At 37.9% G+C, this 20,726-nt stretch overlaps 1 protein-coding gene across 4 annotated transcripts in view; it reads right to left on the bottom strand.

Moving 5' to 3' along the window:
* Nucleotides 1-20,726, bottom strand: part of LOC124305229 (atrial natriuretic peptide-converting enzyme-like) — a 92,352-nt gene that overhangs the window by 18,471 nt on the left and 53,155 nt on the right. For all 4 annotated transcript variants that reach the window (XM_046764394.1, XM_046764397.1, XM_046764395.1 and 1 more), the window contains exons 3-4: nucleotides 6,952-7,012; nucleotides 2,569-2,686 (exon numbers count right to left, since the gene is read on the bottom strand). In XM_046764394.1, coding sequence (XP_046620350.1) covers nucleotides 2,569-2,686; nucleotides 6,952-7,004 — 171 coding nt within the window. In that variant the 5' untranslated portion in view covers nucleotides 7,005-7,012. The remainder of the gene's footprint in view (nucleotides 1-2,568; nucleotides 2,687-6,951; nucleotides 7,013-20,726) is intronic.

Below are 20,726 nucleotides of genomic sequence, written 5' to 3'. Positions count from 1 at the left end.
AATTTTACAACATTGCACTGATTTTGATAACCGTGTCAAAAAGAAAACGTCATATCAAATTGACTGCTGAAAAAAGAAAATAGTCCTCTGAATAAAATAATGAGCCATTGAAAAGTGAAGTCGAACGAATGTACTAAATTATCAACTTCGAAGGGATTTAAAATGAATCATTAATATTTAATCCTTATCTTCATAATCCCAGTATTACGTATCTTTGTATTTTTCAAGCTATTTCCGTAGTTCAAAAATATAATAATCCGTGTATGACCATCGGGTAATAAAATTGTCGAACAGTGTTAATTCTTGGCAAAGCAGCCCTGTTAAGTACGTAGAAACTTGCCGGAGCCGGAGCCGTCGACGAAAAGTTTCGGGCAAACCATTTAACTCTACTAAGTGTCAAGTTCTCCTTCCCTCCTTTCCGCCCCCATTCCACGCTCCGAAGGCAGGAGGGTGGGAATTTTACTTGTCAGCAAAATTATCGAAAATCGCTCTTGTTCCTCGAATAGCGGCCGTGTTCCGCCTCACCGTAGACAGAATTTTACCCGGTGTTAGTGCGTTCTGGTCACGATCCGAAGGGTTTTACCTCCACCTAGACCTCGACGAGCGACTCGATCACTCCCGAAATACCGGGCTGAATAAAGCCTCAGCACTTTGTGAACCCGAATTTCAGCCCTTCAAAAAGAACAGCAAATCTTCGAGCAGCTAATCGAATTAACCAAGTTTCAACTGTGTGCCTCAAATAATTCGAATGTCTTAACGATGTCAACTTGCCCATGTACGGTATTATTAAAGCAAAGTACAAGAACTATTTTCCCCATTGTGACAGCACATGGACTTGAATTAAGTTTATATTTTATTGTGTACACAAAACCTTGAAAGAAAAGTCTTGGAAAGCTTTTCGATCGAAACAAAATTCACGTTTTTTATAAATTCTAATCCCGCGTCAATGAACTAGGTTTTAATTTTGCATTATGACGACACGTTAACTCAACTACCCAATAATCCCCTTATGGCTGAACTTCCTCGTCACGAAAAATTACTACTGTACACAAAATTTGGATTCAATCTTTAAAAAAATTTTAAATTAGATAAGTTTCCCACTTCTGCGGTTTCTGAACTTCAAGCATAACAATCTCATTCTTGCGTTGTGACGAAACATGTTATCCAATTACGTAATTATTTGTGAGTGTGTGTAGATTTCTCATCATAAAAAAAGTGATGAACGCTAAGTTTTGATTGTTACGTTTAAAAGTTTTGTAATCGAATCGGAATTGAAATGGTTCTAAAGTTCTCTGGATGCTGAGACGAGTGCATAAGATTTAACTTCAACAGTTGAAGTCAAGTTACACAATAATGAAAAGTCCAAATCATAGAAGCTACTGAATGCTACGTTTCGATGAAACATTCAGCAATTTTAAAATTGAATTCGGATGAAATATTTTTTCCAAAGCGTCTCAGAGAACAGTACTGGAACTTTTTTTACATTTCAACCGAAAATTTTAGGGCATGTGATTGATTTTTTATGTTTCATTTCGTCAATCTTTTGTTTTTACATCTAGCGTACTTTTAACGAAAACTTGTAGGACAATTCTAATTATGTTTCAACGATTCGAAGGTAACGGTTCAACCTGAGGACTGACCACATTAGCCCTTCGAATGAGAACTAGAAATTTGTCGAGTCCAACACGGAGATTTGCAACTACTAAAAGCCTCGCCTCGAAGCTAACGAGACTCGAAATACGACCATGAACCACAGAAGTCCGGCCCTCATCAACTGATCTCACCAAGAATATCCGTCTGTTGCGGCTTTTAAGGTAAATTAATGAACAAGGAGTCCGAAAGCAAACGAACGGAGGAACAAACAAACTGCACGGAAAGTGGAAACGGAGTTTCACGATGCGTTGCGGAGGCTGTTTCAAAGACATTTTCGATGATTCCCGGACGCAAGAAAATCAAAAATTAGCTAAAAACGCGAACACGTATCAAAGTTCCGAAACAAACCTTTTTGATCAGTGTTAGTGCTAAAATTGTTGGAACAAAAAAAAAAAAAAAAAACTCGTGTTTAAGTAAACAAATTTCAAAATTCGTTACGTCTTAGTTTAGAAAGCTTAATTTTTATTTGTAACAGAAACCATGAAATACTTATTTCAAAAGTATCATAATACCAAAATAAGCGTCCAAAATTTTTCAAAAATCACTACGGTAACTTTATATTACCCATTCCAATTGATTTCATTTTTTCAAAAATCTTATTGACCCATAATGAATCGTACAGATTTTGTCAACTCAAAAATTGGTTTGTATCTGTACTCTTTTCCGAACGGTATAGGTACTTACATTCGTGTGATTGATTAAAATATTTTGTTGATAAAGACTCAACGATATCATATACGTCAAACTTATAATCCAATGACTTACGAGCAGCATTTGTTTTTAACACACAACTGTAATGAACGTCTTTTTTCATTGCATTGGTTTTTGTTCCGCCATGTCTATCAGTGCTGCAAAATTGTTATACACATGGTTGATTTTCGCTCTTAACTGAACACATAAATTTTTATCACCTACCGCAGGGGTTGCGGAATGGCGACGCGGTATCGGCGGTGCTCCAACGTTTCCGGCCGGCGGTGGTTCCGGTAAAAGCGACGTACGCGTCGGAAAGCCGACGCTGTGCGTCCTGCTCTGCCTGTAACACGGATCAAAAAATAAATCAAAATTATTCCACAGGTCGAAGAATTTTCAAGCTGATTAAAATACTCGGACCCCAAGCCCCGTACGGGGTGAGGGATACAGGTTGAACGCCGATCGAGCGCGACTCCAGGTGGCGGATAGGAGAACGACCAGGGAAGGCCCTAGGGGGTGGAACGTTCCTTCCTTTTTTAGTCGTGGGACCCTCATGGATTTGGGACCGGAAAACTTAGATTCAAGAAAAGAGCATGACGACGTGGCATCCACGGAGACCAGCTCGATGGAGATGAAGCCAGAAGTCGAGATCGAAAGTCTGCGGGCGGACGACGAGACGTGAGTCTCCTTGATGCCTTGATCGTCGACAGGGAGCATTTCGCTCGCCCTGGGACCCACGGCTTCAGCGCTACAGCCGAAGTGTATGCTTTACTAGCCTGTGCCAGGTATATCCTGAGCAGAGGTTACAAAGACAAGCACATAAACATTTGTAGCGATAGTCGGGCTGCAATCAGTTCCTTGGATGCTTAAATCATAAGGCCAGTACTGGCACGGGAATGCGTCATACTGCTAACACGGCTGGCATAGGCCAATCACGTGAGCTTTATATGGGTGCTGGTACACAGTGGTATCCATGGCAAGGAGCTGGCATACAAACTAGTCACGAAGGGCACTTCACGCTGGGCAAGCGATGAAGGCTGCCTCACTGACATATATCCGGGGTACGTAAGGTACACTTGGGGACAATGAATCTGAGACGGCTCATTTTTCACACTAGACAGTTATGTTGGCAACACGGAGAAACCTACAGTGCCATAGTCGACCGAGCATGAAACAAACTCAACCTCAATAAACGTAACATAACCCATGACCGTCGAATCTAACCTTAGAATACCCTGGGCGTAATGACTTATTGGATTGACACGTATTCCAAGGTTAGATTCGACGGTCATGTGTTATGTCATGTTTATTGAGATCGAGTTTGTTTCGCTCTCGGCCGACCATGGCGCTGTAGGTTTCTCTGTGTTGCCAACATAATTGTCTAGTGTAAAAAATTAGCCGTCTCAGATTCATTGTCCCCAAGTGTACCTATCCAGGAACTAGACGGAGAGCCGCATGGCTCACACAAATGTCCCCGTTCCAAGAGCCATCGCACGCTTTAGGAGCCACGCTCACTAATCTAGACAGGACCCAACTGAGAGCCGTGATGGGTCTTATTACCGGGCACTGGTACACGAGTGGGCACCTGATGCACCTCGGACTCAGTACGGAGTCCCAGTGCCTGAGATGCCGATAGGAGCAGGAGACTTCCTCAACCTGATCGTGTGGTGTGGCGGACTGGAGGGCACATGAAACAAGCCCTTGGGGTCAGCCACGTCGGCGGGGAGAATATCGAGGAAACACGGGTGGACAGGCTGTTTCAGATCGCTAAACTGGCTGACCTCACGTCGTTTCCAACATTCTAGGGTGCCTAACGGGCCCGGGCACAATGGTCCAGCAGGACTGACCGTCCGGTCACTCTCGCTCAACAACAAGATTGAAATAACAAAAAAGAAATAAAGAGAAAGAAGACCTTAGTTATCAGTAAAACTATAATATGTCTATATTTCTGTGTATGCGTATAAAATATATCGTGCTTTCATATTTTTATTTGGTTAGAATCGACTCCGGTTGTTTTCTTCTCCTATCTCTGGTCTTTTCCATTCTGATCGCATTGACATTTTTCACCATTACAACTTAATTCATCCAATTCAACAAGGGACTTCCAGGCCTTTGCGTTAAGGTAGGCTGACGATGAATGAATGGAGAATTTCATGTAATCTCAAGGCATAAGGCATTATAAACTATTGAATCCATTATCAATTGATAAAATTAAAATGATATATATTGGTGAGAATGTTGTGTGTAATCCCTAAATCCCGATGAAAAGGGGAAGAATTCGACAGACCGCAAAGGACAGGAATCGACCCGACTGCTCAGATACCGTAAGACTGGTTGTTGTGTGTCCAACAATAAGCTACGAGGAATTTCTCCTAGCTTATGAAAATTGATGCAATTATAGCGCAGTGGGAACGAGGTAGCTCGTTCATTATCGCCGAATTATCCTCTGCTAGAATTCATTCAACACGGTATATGGTCTGAGGTTTGTTATAATCGAAGGCTTGTTACTAATTTTAAGGCGAATTTTCTGGGGCAAGGGAATCGAAACTTCACATTGAACATTTGCAAGGGAACGCTTTTGCGGCTATGCGATGTTCAAATTTTGATTCTCATTGTAATCTGGCGGTTTGAAATTATCTCAAAGTGATAAGTACGCGACGATGAATTCGCGATTGTACCATTTTCTTCAAACTCTGTGTTAACGCATTAATATGAGAATTTCGAGTGAATTTTTTTTAATAGAAATATGATTAGTAGTATTGGTAATAGTAGCAATAGTCACAATAGTTAAATAGTAGTTATAGCGCTGACAGTTGCAAAAGTCGCACTAGTGATAATAATGGAATAGTGGCGATAATGATAATAGTGAAATAGTTGTGATAGTTGTAGAAGTATTAATAGTAGCAATAATGGATTAGTGACCATAGTGAAAATATCAGTTATAGTGGTTACGTTGTCTATCGTGGTTAGGGGCCGTCCACGTTTTACGTAAGATGTTTTGAAGGGGGGGGGGGGGGGGGGGGTGCTTCCTAGGTGTTACGATTTCTTACTGAACGGGGAGGGAGGGGGATGGGCAAAAATTGCCTTACGTAATAAATAGACGGCCCCTTATAGTAGGTATGGTAGTTATGGTAGAAAAGTGGTGACACCGGTGATAGTAGTAATGGTGGTAATATTGACAATGTAGGAAATAGTGGTGATAATGAGAATGATAATTCTACATTATTGTTGACCTCAATTTAAAAGAACTATTTTCTGAAATTCATGAAAATAGGGAATGTTGTCCAATAAAAACTTAACGTTCGACAACACACTAGCTTCAAGATTAGACTCGAAAAATCCGAAAACATCCCGTCTACGCCTAATATTCTGCAGAAGAATAAACAGGTACTTTGATTAATTAGCGATCGAATTACCCCAAATTACAGAAAGAAAACCGCATCCTCAAAACCTGCCGTGGATACTCAATATAACCACCAATCTGTGAGGACAACGAAACGAACTTAATCCAATAACAGCGCACCGTAAGATCAATTGCAAAATAACATCTACACATAAGCATGGAGAGAATAATTGGCTTAGTCTCACCCTTTGTTACCGTTGAAGAGCAAGACCAAGTAACGAGATTCGTCATACAAGAATTAGTGGTCCAGGTAAAGGCGAAGTATATGTGTTATACGCATGGCTGTAGAAGTTGCAATCACCAACGAATATCGTGATACGAGAATTCTTATCAAGTGCCCAAGTCTTTTGAACGCAATAAAGAACAAGACAAAGACTAACCAATTCATGATACAGACCCAAGACTTGATCCACGAAGCACATAACAATGGAGAATCAATTACTTAAATCTTACTAACGAGAGTAAGAGCAATTGTTATGTCAGGGCGACCAATATTCATAAATTCAGATGACCGACAGATGTTAAAATTTTTGAGGTTACGTACTTCGCGGCGTTCTCACCTAAATTTACCAATGTTGGTCACCCTGATGAAACAACTGCTCTTATTTTCGAATTTTAACGCATGCGCACTAAACCATTCAGTTGTTAGCAAGTCACTCTGTATAAATAAGAACTATTTAATATTATATACAAACCCAAAAAATAATATTCCGATCTATTACTAAAAATTCAATACTCGACACGATTTCATGACTTATTCACCAAACGTCTAGAGTGAAAAAAGGAATTGAAATCTACGGTGAAGATGAAGCAAAAACAATTGTACGACGTATTAAATTTACAACAAATATATCTATATGCCGAAATATTTTAGAAACTACAGTAAAAAGATGCGACACATTTACTGGAAATATTTGTACTCTCGTGTTTATTCATATCTTACGAAATTGGAGCACTCGTACTCATTTTTAGTAGTGAACTAATAATAATTATCGGGCTTGAAGTCACTGCCAGAATGATCGCGAAGCCACTGATTGTTTTTTTTTTTTTTTGTTTTTTTTCTTTCAAGTTTTTATTTCGAAAATGGCTGCAATAATCCAGGTTTTCGATTTTATGACATCAGACTCCGGATCGTCGTACAAGGTAAAATTCTCGACTGTTGTGATCTGAACTGTTAAAACGATGAACATGTGATGTTTTGTTACCTTGGCTGACGGGTGGGACTGGTGTCACCGCCGGGGGGCGCCGTTCCGGACATTTTGAACCCTGAAACAAAGAGAGATCACGTTTTAAAAACGAAGAGATTCGAGCTAAAGAATTTTCTAGCAAAAGCGAGTAAGATGAAGCGTAAATAAGTGGATTCCACCCTCTCTTATCTTTCAAGTAAAACGGTACAAAAACGGAGAAAAAGAAAAAATTTGACGGGAAAAAACGGGGCGAGGAAACGTGTACTATAATACGCATGAGAATAATTCCGCTGACAAAAGGAAAATTATCCCGCACGAAGGAGGAAAAAAAATTCGTAAAAAGAGAATGAAAGTGAAAACGAGAAATTTGAAAAAAAAAAATAAAAAATTCTCCGACGCTAGCAGTTTTTATCTCGGCGGTCGTTTTCACTTCGGGTTATACTACACCCACATCTTTTCCAGTTTTCCGCGGACAATTTTCACTCCGGAATTTCATATCATTGTGTTTCGAGTGCTTTCTGCGTAATCTGAATATACAATGCCATTATGGACCCACGGTTTTGTGTGTGCTTTTAGCTGTACCATGCAGATCTCCATTTTCGATCTAATTAACTCGTGGAGATCGAAAAGCAGAACGGTCGAATCAGAGGGCCGGCGATGTTTACGGTCTCTGTTTGGTAATTGGAAAAAAGCCTGATGATTCGGTCAAAACTCTGACAACCCTGAAATCAGGATTCCAAAACTGAGAATTACGGTTCAGAGAAGTGCAGACACTATAAAAATTATAAGGCTTCAAATACCAGACATTAAGAGTGTAGAAAACGCGAGAAAAACAAAAATTTAATTTACTATTAAATGGGGTCGAGAAAGATCAGTGAAGAAAATACGTATAGAATAGCCCAAATTAATGTATCAATTTATAAAATCGTCGTTGAACTTTGAGTGAAAGTTATAATTTTATCTACGTGTTGACTCTTTTTTTTTTTAGTTCCTTTTACTCTACTGTTGCAGTATCTATATTTTGATAAGAAAATCTTAGTCTTTGCATCATATCGAAGTGGCTCTGCATTTCAAACTTGTAAATTATACATTTGAGTGAAAAGCCTCAATTTTGACTTTTGCAATGCTTTGGTGAGTTGAATTTTCTCCATACTCCCTAGTCTTTCATTACGATTTTTAGGATTTCGTGTGAAATGTTTTCAACTCTTGGGGGGGGGGGGGGTAAAATTGCTGATGTAGATTTGACTTCCAAATTGTTACAAATTTCATCCCGTGAACTGTTGTTGAAAAACGATTTTGAAAATTTCTGCAACTCTTAAATTCGGATTATTGTCTCGTCAATTCTGCCATTTTTCTATATTCCGACCCTCTGCAGCTATGGGAATTACAAATCAGCATGACGCTGCAATTTTTCCGATCTCCCTGAAATTCCTGAAATCCGTCGCGCCGAATGAAACTTTACGCCAAGACGGATAGCGACGAGAGTTTCTCAGACCCGGTATTGATTCTGCGTGTTATGTGGGACGCAAATTGCGGGTGCTTAGAATCAAACCTACCACAGTATGAGTAGAAAATTGTTAATAACTTTCCGAATCGATATTCCACTGAAAGACTTTGTCAGGCCAATCGGAGAGCGGTGAAACAAGACTTCCGGCCCTGTTCTCTCATTCGAAATTCGAAAATCGGAGCAATCTGTATCCAATCATGCGATTCTATGACACTGAAAACAGCAACTTCCTGCCATTCAACACGATTCCCGACATTCTTTAGCAAATGACAGCTCGATCGATTCCAGGGTCGCTGGAAAATTCCGTTTTTGGTACTGAAAATGTTGTGTCAGAACTCGCAATTAGTAAATAAAGCTGAGCCGATCGTTATGTGGATTATGTGGATTTGATTCCGAATCACAGAGCATCGTAGGATTGTTCGCGGATCATTTCTTTAGAAGTCTTTTTTCCTCGGGATGGATTAATCGTATCTTATCAATGAGAGACTTGCGCCACCTGCCGTAGGGAAGTTGAAACTAATCCGCAATAATCAAGGCTCCATAAAATCAAACTTTAATTGCATAGTTTCGCAGCTCAATCCCTGTCTAGATTCCTTCAACAGATATGAAAAACCCAGTTACGAGAATTCGGAGAAGATTCGACGAGTCATTTTCTAGACCGAGGGAACATCGGATTTTCGCAGATCGACATTTTCCTGCGATAAAGAGAACCGGATGCAGCAGAACTCTGCTACCGCGCACTCAGATTTCACCTCTAGATAAAGTCTTATAGCTAATCCTCCGATGATCTCAACACTGAAAAGTCGTTGGATTCGTACCTAATTAACTTTGCCAGATTATGAGATATTCGTGCCTCCTCAACCGGCTAATCCGACGTCAGAATATCGGGATAATCGAGTCCATATTGCGGACGGCTTGATAATATCACATCCAATTTCGATGAATCTTGATCCTCGCCAAGTTTTCACTCTCCCGATTTCGGTTAATCCGCCAACATTTGTCTATCATCAAAATCAGGCCTGGTGATCGTCTTATCTCAACAATTACGAAGCGTCTTGTCCCGAAGACTCGATGCTTTTCACTAACAGAATTTTCAATAATTCAATCTCAATGTTGTTTCACCGTCAGACCCGTGAAAAATTCATCGAGGTATCGAAGCTTGGGTAGTTTTCGACCCAGCCGTAGCGCAATGTCTTGGAATCAAAGGCAGGATTTTCTTGGAAGAAGGAAGCCCTGTGATCTTCGGTGCGTTTAATTAATTACATGCACAGTCAAATCCGGACTATAGAGCAGCGCTGGCTTTTGAGTTTGCAGTCACTTAAAGCTCGGTAACCGGCTCAAATATAGATCATTAGATCCCAGACGGCGTTCCTATTACTGTTTATCAATCTCGTGTTGCTTGTTATTACGCCCGGTCGATAGAAGCGACTTTTATCGCCACGCATTTACTCCATTATCATCATCACTCCTAACGTTATACGATTATTACGGTTGTATACTTACCGCTAGTTGCTAATACCGTTTTATGCATCGGCGCGGTCTCAATTCGTCTGTTAAACGATTATTAGACACAAGCAAAGTAGAATTCGTTGAATTTATCAGTCATGGTGTTCAATTGTATCGAGAGAAATACTTTTTGATTCAGAGAAGAGTCAGTTTATTCGAATGAAAAATTTGGCAAAAATAACATTTCAGATGGTTCGATGAATTCAAAATTCAAACGAACACAAAATGATTTTTTTTACCTCGCTGTACAATTTTGGCGATACTCAGTTCTGTCAAAACAAGTATTTATCGATGAAAATATTCTGCAGAAAGGCCGGAATATCGAAAAGAAAGTTGTTGGAAAAATGGAACATCGTTTGTTTTTTTTCCAATCGTATTACGTAATTCTGGACAATTATCATATTGCGCAATGAGTTACGTGTTTCAAATATTGATCGTCACGTGTTCCACTTTATCTGATATATTATACGTGCATAACGTTTTCTTTGTGTGTGTCTGTTTTTTTTTTCTCGCAAGGCATTATTATTTCTGTACTCTCTTGGTATGCCTGTAATACACGTACACATATTTCACATCACAGCTGTGCTCTGATTTCAAAGTTTGTAGCTAACAAAACCGTACAAGCGATACTTTTTGCTCACCCTCCTTTTTCTTTTCCTCTCTGGTTTTTCTTACCTCGATTTTTCCCTTTATTTTTTTATTCCTGTTCCTCACATTTGTTGCTTTCCTTTATTTTCTCTTGTTTTTTTTTCTCTTCTTACGTACCTACGAACAATGTCGTATACCTTTCGCATGCGTATACACGTATATAAGCATGTATGTAATAAACGTACGAAGTAAAAAGCGGAAATAATTGTGTGTAGGTATACGTAATATGCGTATAATGCGATACATTAGACCGTATTGACTCGTCTCTGCGTTGTTAAAAAGAAAAGGAAAAAGCTTTCAACGCTGAATAAAGCGAGATATTATTATGTAAGCTTTCTTACAAGAAGCGAAACACCGGCACCTGGAATAATACTTTGTTGTAAAGCTGGATAAATGAGATGAATGAAAAGAAATAATACCAGAAAAACGAGACGAACGAGAAAAAAAACTGATAACAAATTATTCTTCAGCTCATACGGTACTAAAAAAAAAATATACGTTTGAATAATAAAGCATGGCGGTATAATAATTATGATGGTTATAATAGTTTTAGTGAAAACCGTTTGAATAATTATAATATTGTTTGAAAATAACGAGAGTATTTTTCACTTATTTTCGGTTGCTTCTTAAAGCTCGATAAAATCCGTTCAGATTTTGGAATTCGCGTATAAACGTATTTGCTTCTTTGAACCTATTGAGATATTTGTATATTGCAAGATGAAAACCCTCTAAAATAGTTCGTCAATATCCATGAAAATTCTGTCAAAGTCGCAATGCAAAAACTTCTGGAAACCATTGAGTAACAATTAAAACTACTTAAATCACCAGAAATCGTCTGATTCTTCGATGAATTTACAAAATCGTTCGAAATCGTTTCCCAATCATCCCAATTAATTTCGTTCGGATTACGCTAAATTATTTGCAAAAAAAAAAAAAAACATCACGCTCTCGAAATCTTGCAGAACCATTAATTTCGGCTCTGCGCATTAAAAAAGGGCAAGAAAAATGAACGCTGACAGGTTATAGCCGGATAAGCATATAAAATCTGTCCCCTATGATTTTTAAAAATCCATATGGTTGATCGATATCTAGTTGAATAAAAAAAAAAAAAAAAAAATCCCGAAAATTTCAGCTTTAGACCCAAAGAGTTGTGACGTAATTAAAAAAAAGAGAAAAAAAACGTGTTTTTGAGAATTTATTTTATTGTAACTATTCCATTGAATATATTTCAACAAAAATTTTGGTGGTAAGAGTTACCGATAAGAGACGTTGAAAAATAAGGATTTGAAGGCTGAAATTTTCAGGCAGTTGTTTTTTTTTTTTTTTTTTTTTTCAAATTAAAAATCGATCAGGCGTACGGAATTTTAAAAATCACTGGGGTCAGATTTCATTAGCTTATTCGGCTAAGCACAATATCTACCCTTTTTTCTGAGATCACGAGGGAGTGCTTTGAAAATGAAATGAAAAAAAAAAAAAGAAAAAGTACGCAGCACGTAAGTCGTATCTTTTCTTTTTTTTTTTCTTTTTTTTTTTCTTTCTCAGCCGCCGGAGCGAGAGGGAATAATTTGCGGACGAGAAGTGATGATCGAGTTTCTCGCGTCAATCACACGCCAAGTTGAGAGTTGAAGCGAGTTGCCTTAAGCACTCGGTATTGCGATCGATCATTGACAGCGGTTAACGAAGATCGTAAGGCGGCGCTCCAATTTCTCTTCGGCCGCAATTTAGCATCCGTGATTAAAACAGATCGTAATAATTGAGTGTCGGCAGGGTTGTTTGTTGGCTGCAGGAAGCGAAACGAGACCCTTGTCTTCATCACCGCAGACGCGTTATTACACGCTTCCTATCGCGTATAACAGTTTGCATTACCCGGGATTGAGTGAAGTCGGGTAGGAAATTTCAGCGGCGTAAAATACTGATGATCAGAGAAAATGACGCGAAAGAATTCGCGAAGATAAACAAATAGCAAACTGAACAGGACTCGTGTTTTTCAATTACTCGTCAAATTGACGGTAAAAAGAATTGTTAGATAAATGAGGCCTGCGGTGGTTCTCACGACACGAAACTGAGGAGTAATTTCGGTAAAAAAATTTGATTTTTATAATAATGGTACCGTTGATATTTAAATATTCATCTACACTCAGTAGCTGTTGTTTATGGTGGTTTTAAGCGTATTTAGAGCTACGTAAGTACAAAAGAAGAGGATTGAACAGGATTTTTGAAGAAATTAGGAAAAGAAAGTTTTTTCCAACTTATCTGGACTCATGAGTCTTGTTTAAAACTGATACTGTTCATTTTATACCTGAACATTCAAGTTTGTGTTAATTATATTTTATTTTTTCATAAAAATTGTTAAAAATCTGCAAATATGCGTATCTTGCATAAAGATAAATCTCGATGTGCTTCAAAAAACTAGCGCTATATTTTAATTCAACATATCCAAATATCTAAAAAAAAAGCATTATTACTCAAGGGGGAAATTAGAATTTGGAGTATTTTATTGGAATTCTGTATAACACGCAAGGTGTTATAAGATATTTGAAATTTCGTTGAATCTTTACAAGTTACATAATATCTTTATAAATCATCTAAGATCACGATCGCCTATTACAAAATAGTCCGATGTTAGAAATTTGTGTAAGTCAATATTCCACGATTTTTGGTGATTGATCTCAAAAGTCCGAGAGTTAGTGGTTTCCTTTTTTTTCATCAACATTATTCTCAAAACAAAAAATTTGCGACAGGCAAATTTGTAGAAAAAAAAACAAACTATATATTCACTCGAAATTCGAGTGATTTTTGAAATTCGAGTGATTTCAGAAAGGTTTTATTTTTATTGAAACGAATCGTTTAAGGCTTCGTGCCTGATCGTCTCAAATAAAAACATCTAATTTATGGTCCTCCGATATATTTCCGTTCGTTTCTTGGAAGTATAATGATTTTCGGATAGAGATCGATGAAAAAAGGGGTTCACCACGTGTTTTACACGTTCACACGGAAAAACCAAGGTATAAAAATAAAACAACTTCGAGAAAAAAAAGGGAGGAAAGACACAAAGGTCAGACAGATTCGATCCTTCTTCTTTTTCTTTTTTTTTCTCTCATCCTGAAGCCGCAGGGGCTGAAGAAGTAGGTATAGGAAAAGAAAAGGTTTCGGAGCTTTGAGTGACGCACCGAATACAATTTCGGATCTCATCCTTTCAAGACACGCTATTTTCTCTTTCAGTCTCCGCTGGACTCAGCTATTAAAAGTTCTGGCCCCACAATCAGAGAGAGCTAAGTTTCACTCAATTCTCCTTTTATTTATTTGCATTCATTGTCTTTTTTCCCTCGCTCTTTCAGGCCGATTTATTCAACTTGGATGGCGGTTTGTTCGAAATAACACGACTGGATCATCCCCCCGAACTTTGGAAAACGAGGGAAGCAAAAAAAGTAGCGAAAAGAGGTATTTTTCAACCCTAATTCAGCATGGGGGTGGATTACCGTTATTCCAATTTTTTGATATTTTCATTTGTCTCATAGGAAATTACACTCCTAGTTAATTCATCGCAACAATTGGCGGAAAAAAAGCGTTGTCAAAATATTACAAGTTCGAAGAAATGAGGCGAGCAATTTCTCGATGAAAATTTATGGGAAAGTCAGAATATCGGCTGAACAGTCTTCAGCAAAAATTGCGAAGTAGCTGCAAAGCTATTTTTGAATTTAATTAAAGCTACGATATTTTCTGAACCTAATTGAATAGTTAAATTTAATTTATTGTTATTGTACTCCGAAATAAAATCTGTCATCGTAGAGAGATTTTCAAATTTGCGTCAATTTCAAAACCTTTATCAATACGTACACGTAAAAAAAAAATCAGAAATATGAACTTCTTTCTTTCTTTCCACTCGTTTGAGAAATTTCATGGAATGGAAAATTTGTGTCACATTTTTTTCCCGTATCTACAATTTCGCAAAAAACTTTCAGCATCATTTATTTTATCATCTCTCGATGATCCTTCGAGCTTTTTATTTTATCTTCACACAAGTAGAGATTAAAAGGACTACGTACAAGGGCTGTTCGTGGTGTCCGTGGTACGATACATGTAGCCTGTTCACTTTGACGCGAGAAAAGAAGGAAGGAAGGGTGTAAAAAAAAAAATAAAAAAAAAAAATAATAATAATAATAATAATAATAATATAAAACGAGAAAATGGCGGTGAAATCCTTTTTATTCAGTCTTTTTTGGCATGTCGCAAGGGTCGGCTCTTTAATATCCGTGCCTTGCGATAAAACGGTCGAAAGCCCAACCGATACGTTAACCCGTGGTATCAATAGAAGAGCAGGGTATAGGGGAAAATAAAATCGAGATGTGAGATATTATGGTGGGAAGCTACAATGATGGATGTTCCATTGGCACACCGTATTACGCATGATACAATATAAGCATCAAAGTCACGGCGGATATCAGGAATGAATTGTACGATGTTCAAATTCTTAGCGCAAAGTGTCGAGAAATTTTTCCTACATTTTTGTTCACTTTTAATTCGCCCGCATTTTTCGCAATCACACGCGAGGACGTCGAGTAAAATTTTACATATTTTCGAAACCCAACAAAAATTTGTAAAATGAGAGAAAAAGTTGTGGGAATATTTTTTTAATTCGATATTGTATATTTAATATGATGGATTCAGATGATTGAGAACATTTTTGTATCGCCAAATTTCTGTATGGTATGAGGATTGTCAGATAAAAAATTGCGGCGTTGATGCGGTGAAAGAGTAAACTTGTACTTGGTAAAATTTTCAGATGTTGACTGTATTCAAATATGACAATCTCGAATTACTATAATGCAAAATGGCGGACCTCTGATTATCTAATTTTGTACGAAAATAATTTTTGGAGAATTTTTTTACACGCCTGTGATTTTGAATAAATTATCTCCGACGCGTATTTGATATGATTTTGCAGTTTCGTTTCCACTTTCTCCTTGTACCGATCTTTTCCGATCGCTACCAGCGCTGTGAGATTAATTAGCCCAAGCCTTTGAAAAATTTCACCGAGGACATCGCGCGTTACGTTAATTATAATTATAAGTGTACTTGTGAAGCAGTTCGAATTACCGCGTAAGCCGTCTACACGGAACTGATTGCGAGAGGATAATTGAAGCGAAAATGTTCGAATTTTTTTACTTAGGAGCCATTCAAGTGTTAGATAACGCATTTTTTGCAATTTTTTGCCTGCTTGTTTTGCCCACTATTGTTTTATAACGTCAGCCAGAGCTTTTTGAAAAGTTTGTTGCCGAATCGATTCGTTGCCTGGGAATGGCAGAAATGTCATTTATAGTCACATTCTGATCAATTTATTCCTACTTTGTTGAACATTAATTATTTTTAATGATTACTGCACATCAAAATGTTCAGTAAAACGTGAATTCATTATGCCGACTAATATTGCGTTGTTCGATGGTTGATGAATTTGTAAAATAGTTCTAAGTTAATTTAGAGTGATTTCCAAATGTTTGATTGATAGAAAACAAGTTCAAGTTTGATAAACCACGCTCTTTTCGCGGGATTGTTGTAAAAAGGAGAAGGAAAAAGATGGAGACGTTTTTTGAATAGTAAATAAAGTTATTTGCGAATTTCATATCGCTGGTATCGTCAAATGCACTTGAATAGTTTATGCGAATTCGTTATTCAATTGAAGTCGTTCTACCTCTTGTAAAAGTTCATCAGAGAGATTCTGGTAACCTTAGTTTATCTAAAAGGAAAATTCTTCCAGCGAACTAATGACCAGGACTTAATCACCAGGTAAAGATTTCAAAATTCAAAAAACTCACAAGGAAACATCTTAAACAAATCGGCAATTTATCTTAAGATGAGTTGATGAGACTTCTCGTAACGAACCATGTAATTAAATAACCTTAATAAAACAAAGTGGAAGACAGATATTCGAGAGACAACATCTTCCCATCACACTATAGCGTAACATTTGATAACGTTTCGCCGAATGGCTTATCCCTGTTTTATCTTTAGCTAATACTTGAACGGCGCCTTATTCTTACTGTGGGAGTAATCACGATATTTCTTCATTTTTTGTGTTTTTTTTGGAAGTCGAGTAATTAGTAAATTGCGAAAAGTTCCTTGTCGTGAAAGCGCCGATCGAAGTGAGTTGAAAATTTGTGAGTTGAACGACGAGTATGCAAAGTAGTGGTTTACAAAAAGCAGAAGACCGACATTGAAAGATTAGTTTTGCGCCTACTTCTCGCTAATTAATTTTTTTCACACACAGAGTACCGGCTGCAAAGTTTCCGCACGACTTGTATACGAAAAACAAGAACAAAAAAAAAACAAATTAACCAGAAATAATTAGAAACGAATTTCTGAACTTTTATATATCGGTGCACCTCTTAGGGTAACAAAACGCCGCGTAAGTATTTCAAATATTCAATCTTCTCGATTAATTAATTCTCATAATTTACTTAAGATTTCGCAGTGTTCCTAAAATATTTTTGCAATATTTACCAGATTTTAAATAACAGCAAAATATTGCGAGCACAAGCGTTGCATCCTGTCATCTATTATATTAGGATTATTATTACGGGAAGGATCTTTCAGGATATCTTTAACTGATGTACATCCTGGAGTGTAGTTGTGACATGATATTTATTTCCGTTCACGTTCGCAGAGACCAGTTTTCTGCATATTCCAACCTTTGTCCTTCACTTTTTGCCAGTATCAGCTGACTCCTGTAGGTGCCGGATCTACGCTTCTTCGGTTAACCCACATGTGAGAAGCGATAGCATGCTTGCATCCACCCGTCAAACAAGATACTCAAATGACGATACTTCGCACACATTTTATGCCAAAACGTACAACTTTTTACGTATCCTCCTGCCGTACACTCGTGACATTCTGTAGATTTCATTGACTCTTCGTCTTTCTCCTCCGTCGGTGTTACGACGTACCATTTGCTACTCACTTTGTGCCTTGGACTGATTTTTGTTCCACAGTGCATGCCGAGCTCGACAACGTACCTTCTCGTGCAAACCTAATTACGTAAAAGGTATATCTGTCAGATTATGGATGTGGAAAATGTAGATCCTTATTGACATTAATGAATAAACAATTTCGGCACACTCTACTGGGTATAAAGAAGTACATGGAAAACACAATTAATGAAGCAGACTGCGATTGAAGTTGATTGTGAGGTTATAATGCACTTTCGAGAACTTGACGTAAAATATCAAAACTTTTTCATGAGTCGTACATATGTGATAAGAATCCACAATTCATCGACCAAATACCATAAATTAGTCCAACATGATGATGTACCTCAACCAACGTGTCATGACTTACCTGCCCGCTTAACTCCACGTCACAAACTTTGTCACAATGCCAACATCAATTTTTGGCACATTGTTCGAGGCTGCCTTTTGGAAACCAATGTCGGTCATAATTTCGCAAAAACTCTACTTATACAAAGATACGAAGGAAAGATTTTTGAACTATTTGGATGGCGTGTAAACAGCATCTGCTTAAACCGCCATCGTGGCTCTGGGGCGAGCTAGGGGAATTTATGGGGAATTTTAAATGTGGCCAATCAGCTTCTCAACAGGACTGTTCAGTTTTCATCACCAGATACGTTCACATAAATTTGGTACGGGCTAGCGCCTTTCTATCTATGTCATTTAATGTCGTTTATACTATTAGTAGCATTCGTCGATTCCGCGGGTAAATTATACAAAATGGGCAATCGTATTTATCACTAATTTGTACATCTATTTCCATATACACCAAAAGCTCTAAGAAACTGTAAACGTATGAAACTTTCCAAACGTCGAAATTCATAACGAGAGGGGACGAATATCTGATAATATTTAGTTCTATTGCCGGTAAAAGATAGTACGTTCGGTTCGTTCCGGTTTACGTATTTTTCAAATGAACTTCAAGACATGAGCACCAAAAAATTATACCGAAAACAATTGCACAGTGTTTAAAAAAAATTTCAATGCCTCTCCAGAAATTTCTTGTATTCCAGAAAAATTTTTGCTCATGCCAGGATAGAAGTAACGACTGATGAAAATTTTACTAACCACTGCCGAGAACATTCGAAAGATGGGCGATCTCTCCGCGATGTAAAACCACAATTTCGCGAGAAGAAGGCGGCGAGCACACACACACTGAATAATTTTCTTCGATCTACAAATAAGCTCGATTCCAGGGAAGATGGATGGCCGCTCGAATCTGCCGAGGCACGTGTGGATATAATTGGAAATTCATTGCGTCGTCGCTTCGAGTGAATCCCGCGGTATGAGGTACAGTAAAGCTTTGCAGCTTGCGCTGTGCAGGATTTAGTTGTCTTCGGTTATCGGACTGGAAACAGAGAAACGACTTGAGCGAAGCAATTATACCGCCTCGTCTATTACAATAGACGAGAGCTGCTCAACTCGCCGCTTAGACAGGCTGCCTGCATGCTATTCGAAGCCTCGCAAATCTCGAGTGAATTTTTTCGTACGCGAACCAATTGCATTCAGACTGTGCTAACGATCCGCTTATTTGAAAGGTGACCTCACGCGATTACGGAAGCTTACGAAGCTCGAAAACCTTCAGGGGGTTTTGATGAACGGGGTTTGAGAGTTCGAATCGATTCCAGTGATGCGGGAAAGTCAAAATACTACCCAGGGTGTGAGTTGACATGCCTAGAAGCGAATTCGAGAGAATCAAAGAATCAAGAATCAAAAACTTGAAACTTGACCGACTTTCTATACATTCAAATGACTTACGGTAGATTATTAATCAGCCCATCGATTCAAAATACGTCCAAACGATTCAAATCACTCCGCGACTCTTTGTGGAATAAAAACTGCACGTCCTGGAAGTTTAAACGTCTGAAGGTGAATTTTAATCCAATGAAAGCACTTCACGGATAAGACTTTTAGCAAGTTCAAACACCTGGAAGTGTAATTTCATAAATGGATTAAAGACACTTTATGAATAAAGACTTTTAACGACTTCGGATGTCTTCAAGTAAATGATTCCGATGAATTCAAGTTACTTCGTAAACTGGAGAAACTTTCAGCAAGTCCAAACGCCTGGGAATGAATTCTCACGAATTCAAGTTACTTTACGGACTTAAAAGACTTCCAGCATGTTCAAATACCTGGAAGTGAATTCTAACGAATTCAAGTCACTTCATAGATCCAAAGGACTCTTACAAGAACCACCAGTTTAGTGTCCCCCTTATAATTTGTTGTAATTGATGTACATATATTGTGAAACATTGAAAACTGAATGACATGTTTTTTTTTCATCGGCGGAATAACTGCTTAAAGGGGTGAAAACGATCCCTAAAGGTGAAGACCCAATGAGTTGGCTTCTTGACGCGTTTGGTGTATTTGAATGAAACCAACGCTGGAATGTTTCTATCGACAAATGAAACATTTCAGCATTGGTTTTATTCAAATACATTAAGCACTTCTATCCGTCACTGAAAAAACATCCCATTGGATTGCCTATTGGTGCCCGATTACCGATATTTGGGAGTCGTTTGCAGCCCTTTAAAACGTTTTTCGCCGATACAGAAAATACGTGTCTTTCAGTTTCAATGTCCTACAACATACATCAGTTGCAATAGAATCAGTGAGACAAAATCCAGGATTTAGTCGACGCTTTTAACAACTCTTATCCCAGACTTGACTTCACAGATGAGTTGAAAAAGAACAGACAGATTAGATTTATTATCAATGATAATGGGAAAACAATAACCAATTGGTATCAAAAGAATACGTGGTCAGGCGGATATACATATTCATTTCAATTCCCATAACTATCTCTGCTATAAAAGAAATGTTGCCGTACCATTATTTGACAGAAGCATCTTATTATGTCATAAAAATTTCACAAAGTAAAATTTAAAAATGGTCAGTCATACTTTAGTCAAAAATGGGTATTCCAACAAATTAATCCACAAAATCCAAAGGGTGAATAAATGCTACAACAGCTAAGAATTTTTAAACTTGGCAATCCTAATGGACAACAACAACAGCAACATATCAGGATCCATCCCCTTGGTAAATAGACTCTCTCGAAATATAAAACACATTTCAAATAATGAAAACATCAATATCACATACAAAATCCAAAACACTCTCCACTC

The sequence above is a fragment of the Neodiprion virginianus genome, chromosome 5 (assembly GCF_021901495.1).
Source record: "Neodiprion virginianus isolate iyNeoVirg1 chromosome 5, iyNeoVirg1.1, whole genome shotgun sequence".
Taxonomy (NCBI): Eukaryota; Metazoa; Arthropoda; class Insecta; order Hymenoptera; family Diprionidae; genus Neodiprion; species Neodiprion virginianus.
The sequence above is the reverse complement of the archived record's forward strand: the minus strand, read 5'-3'. Positions and strand labels throughout refer to the sequence as shown.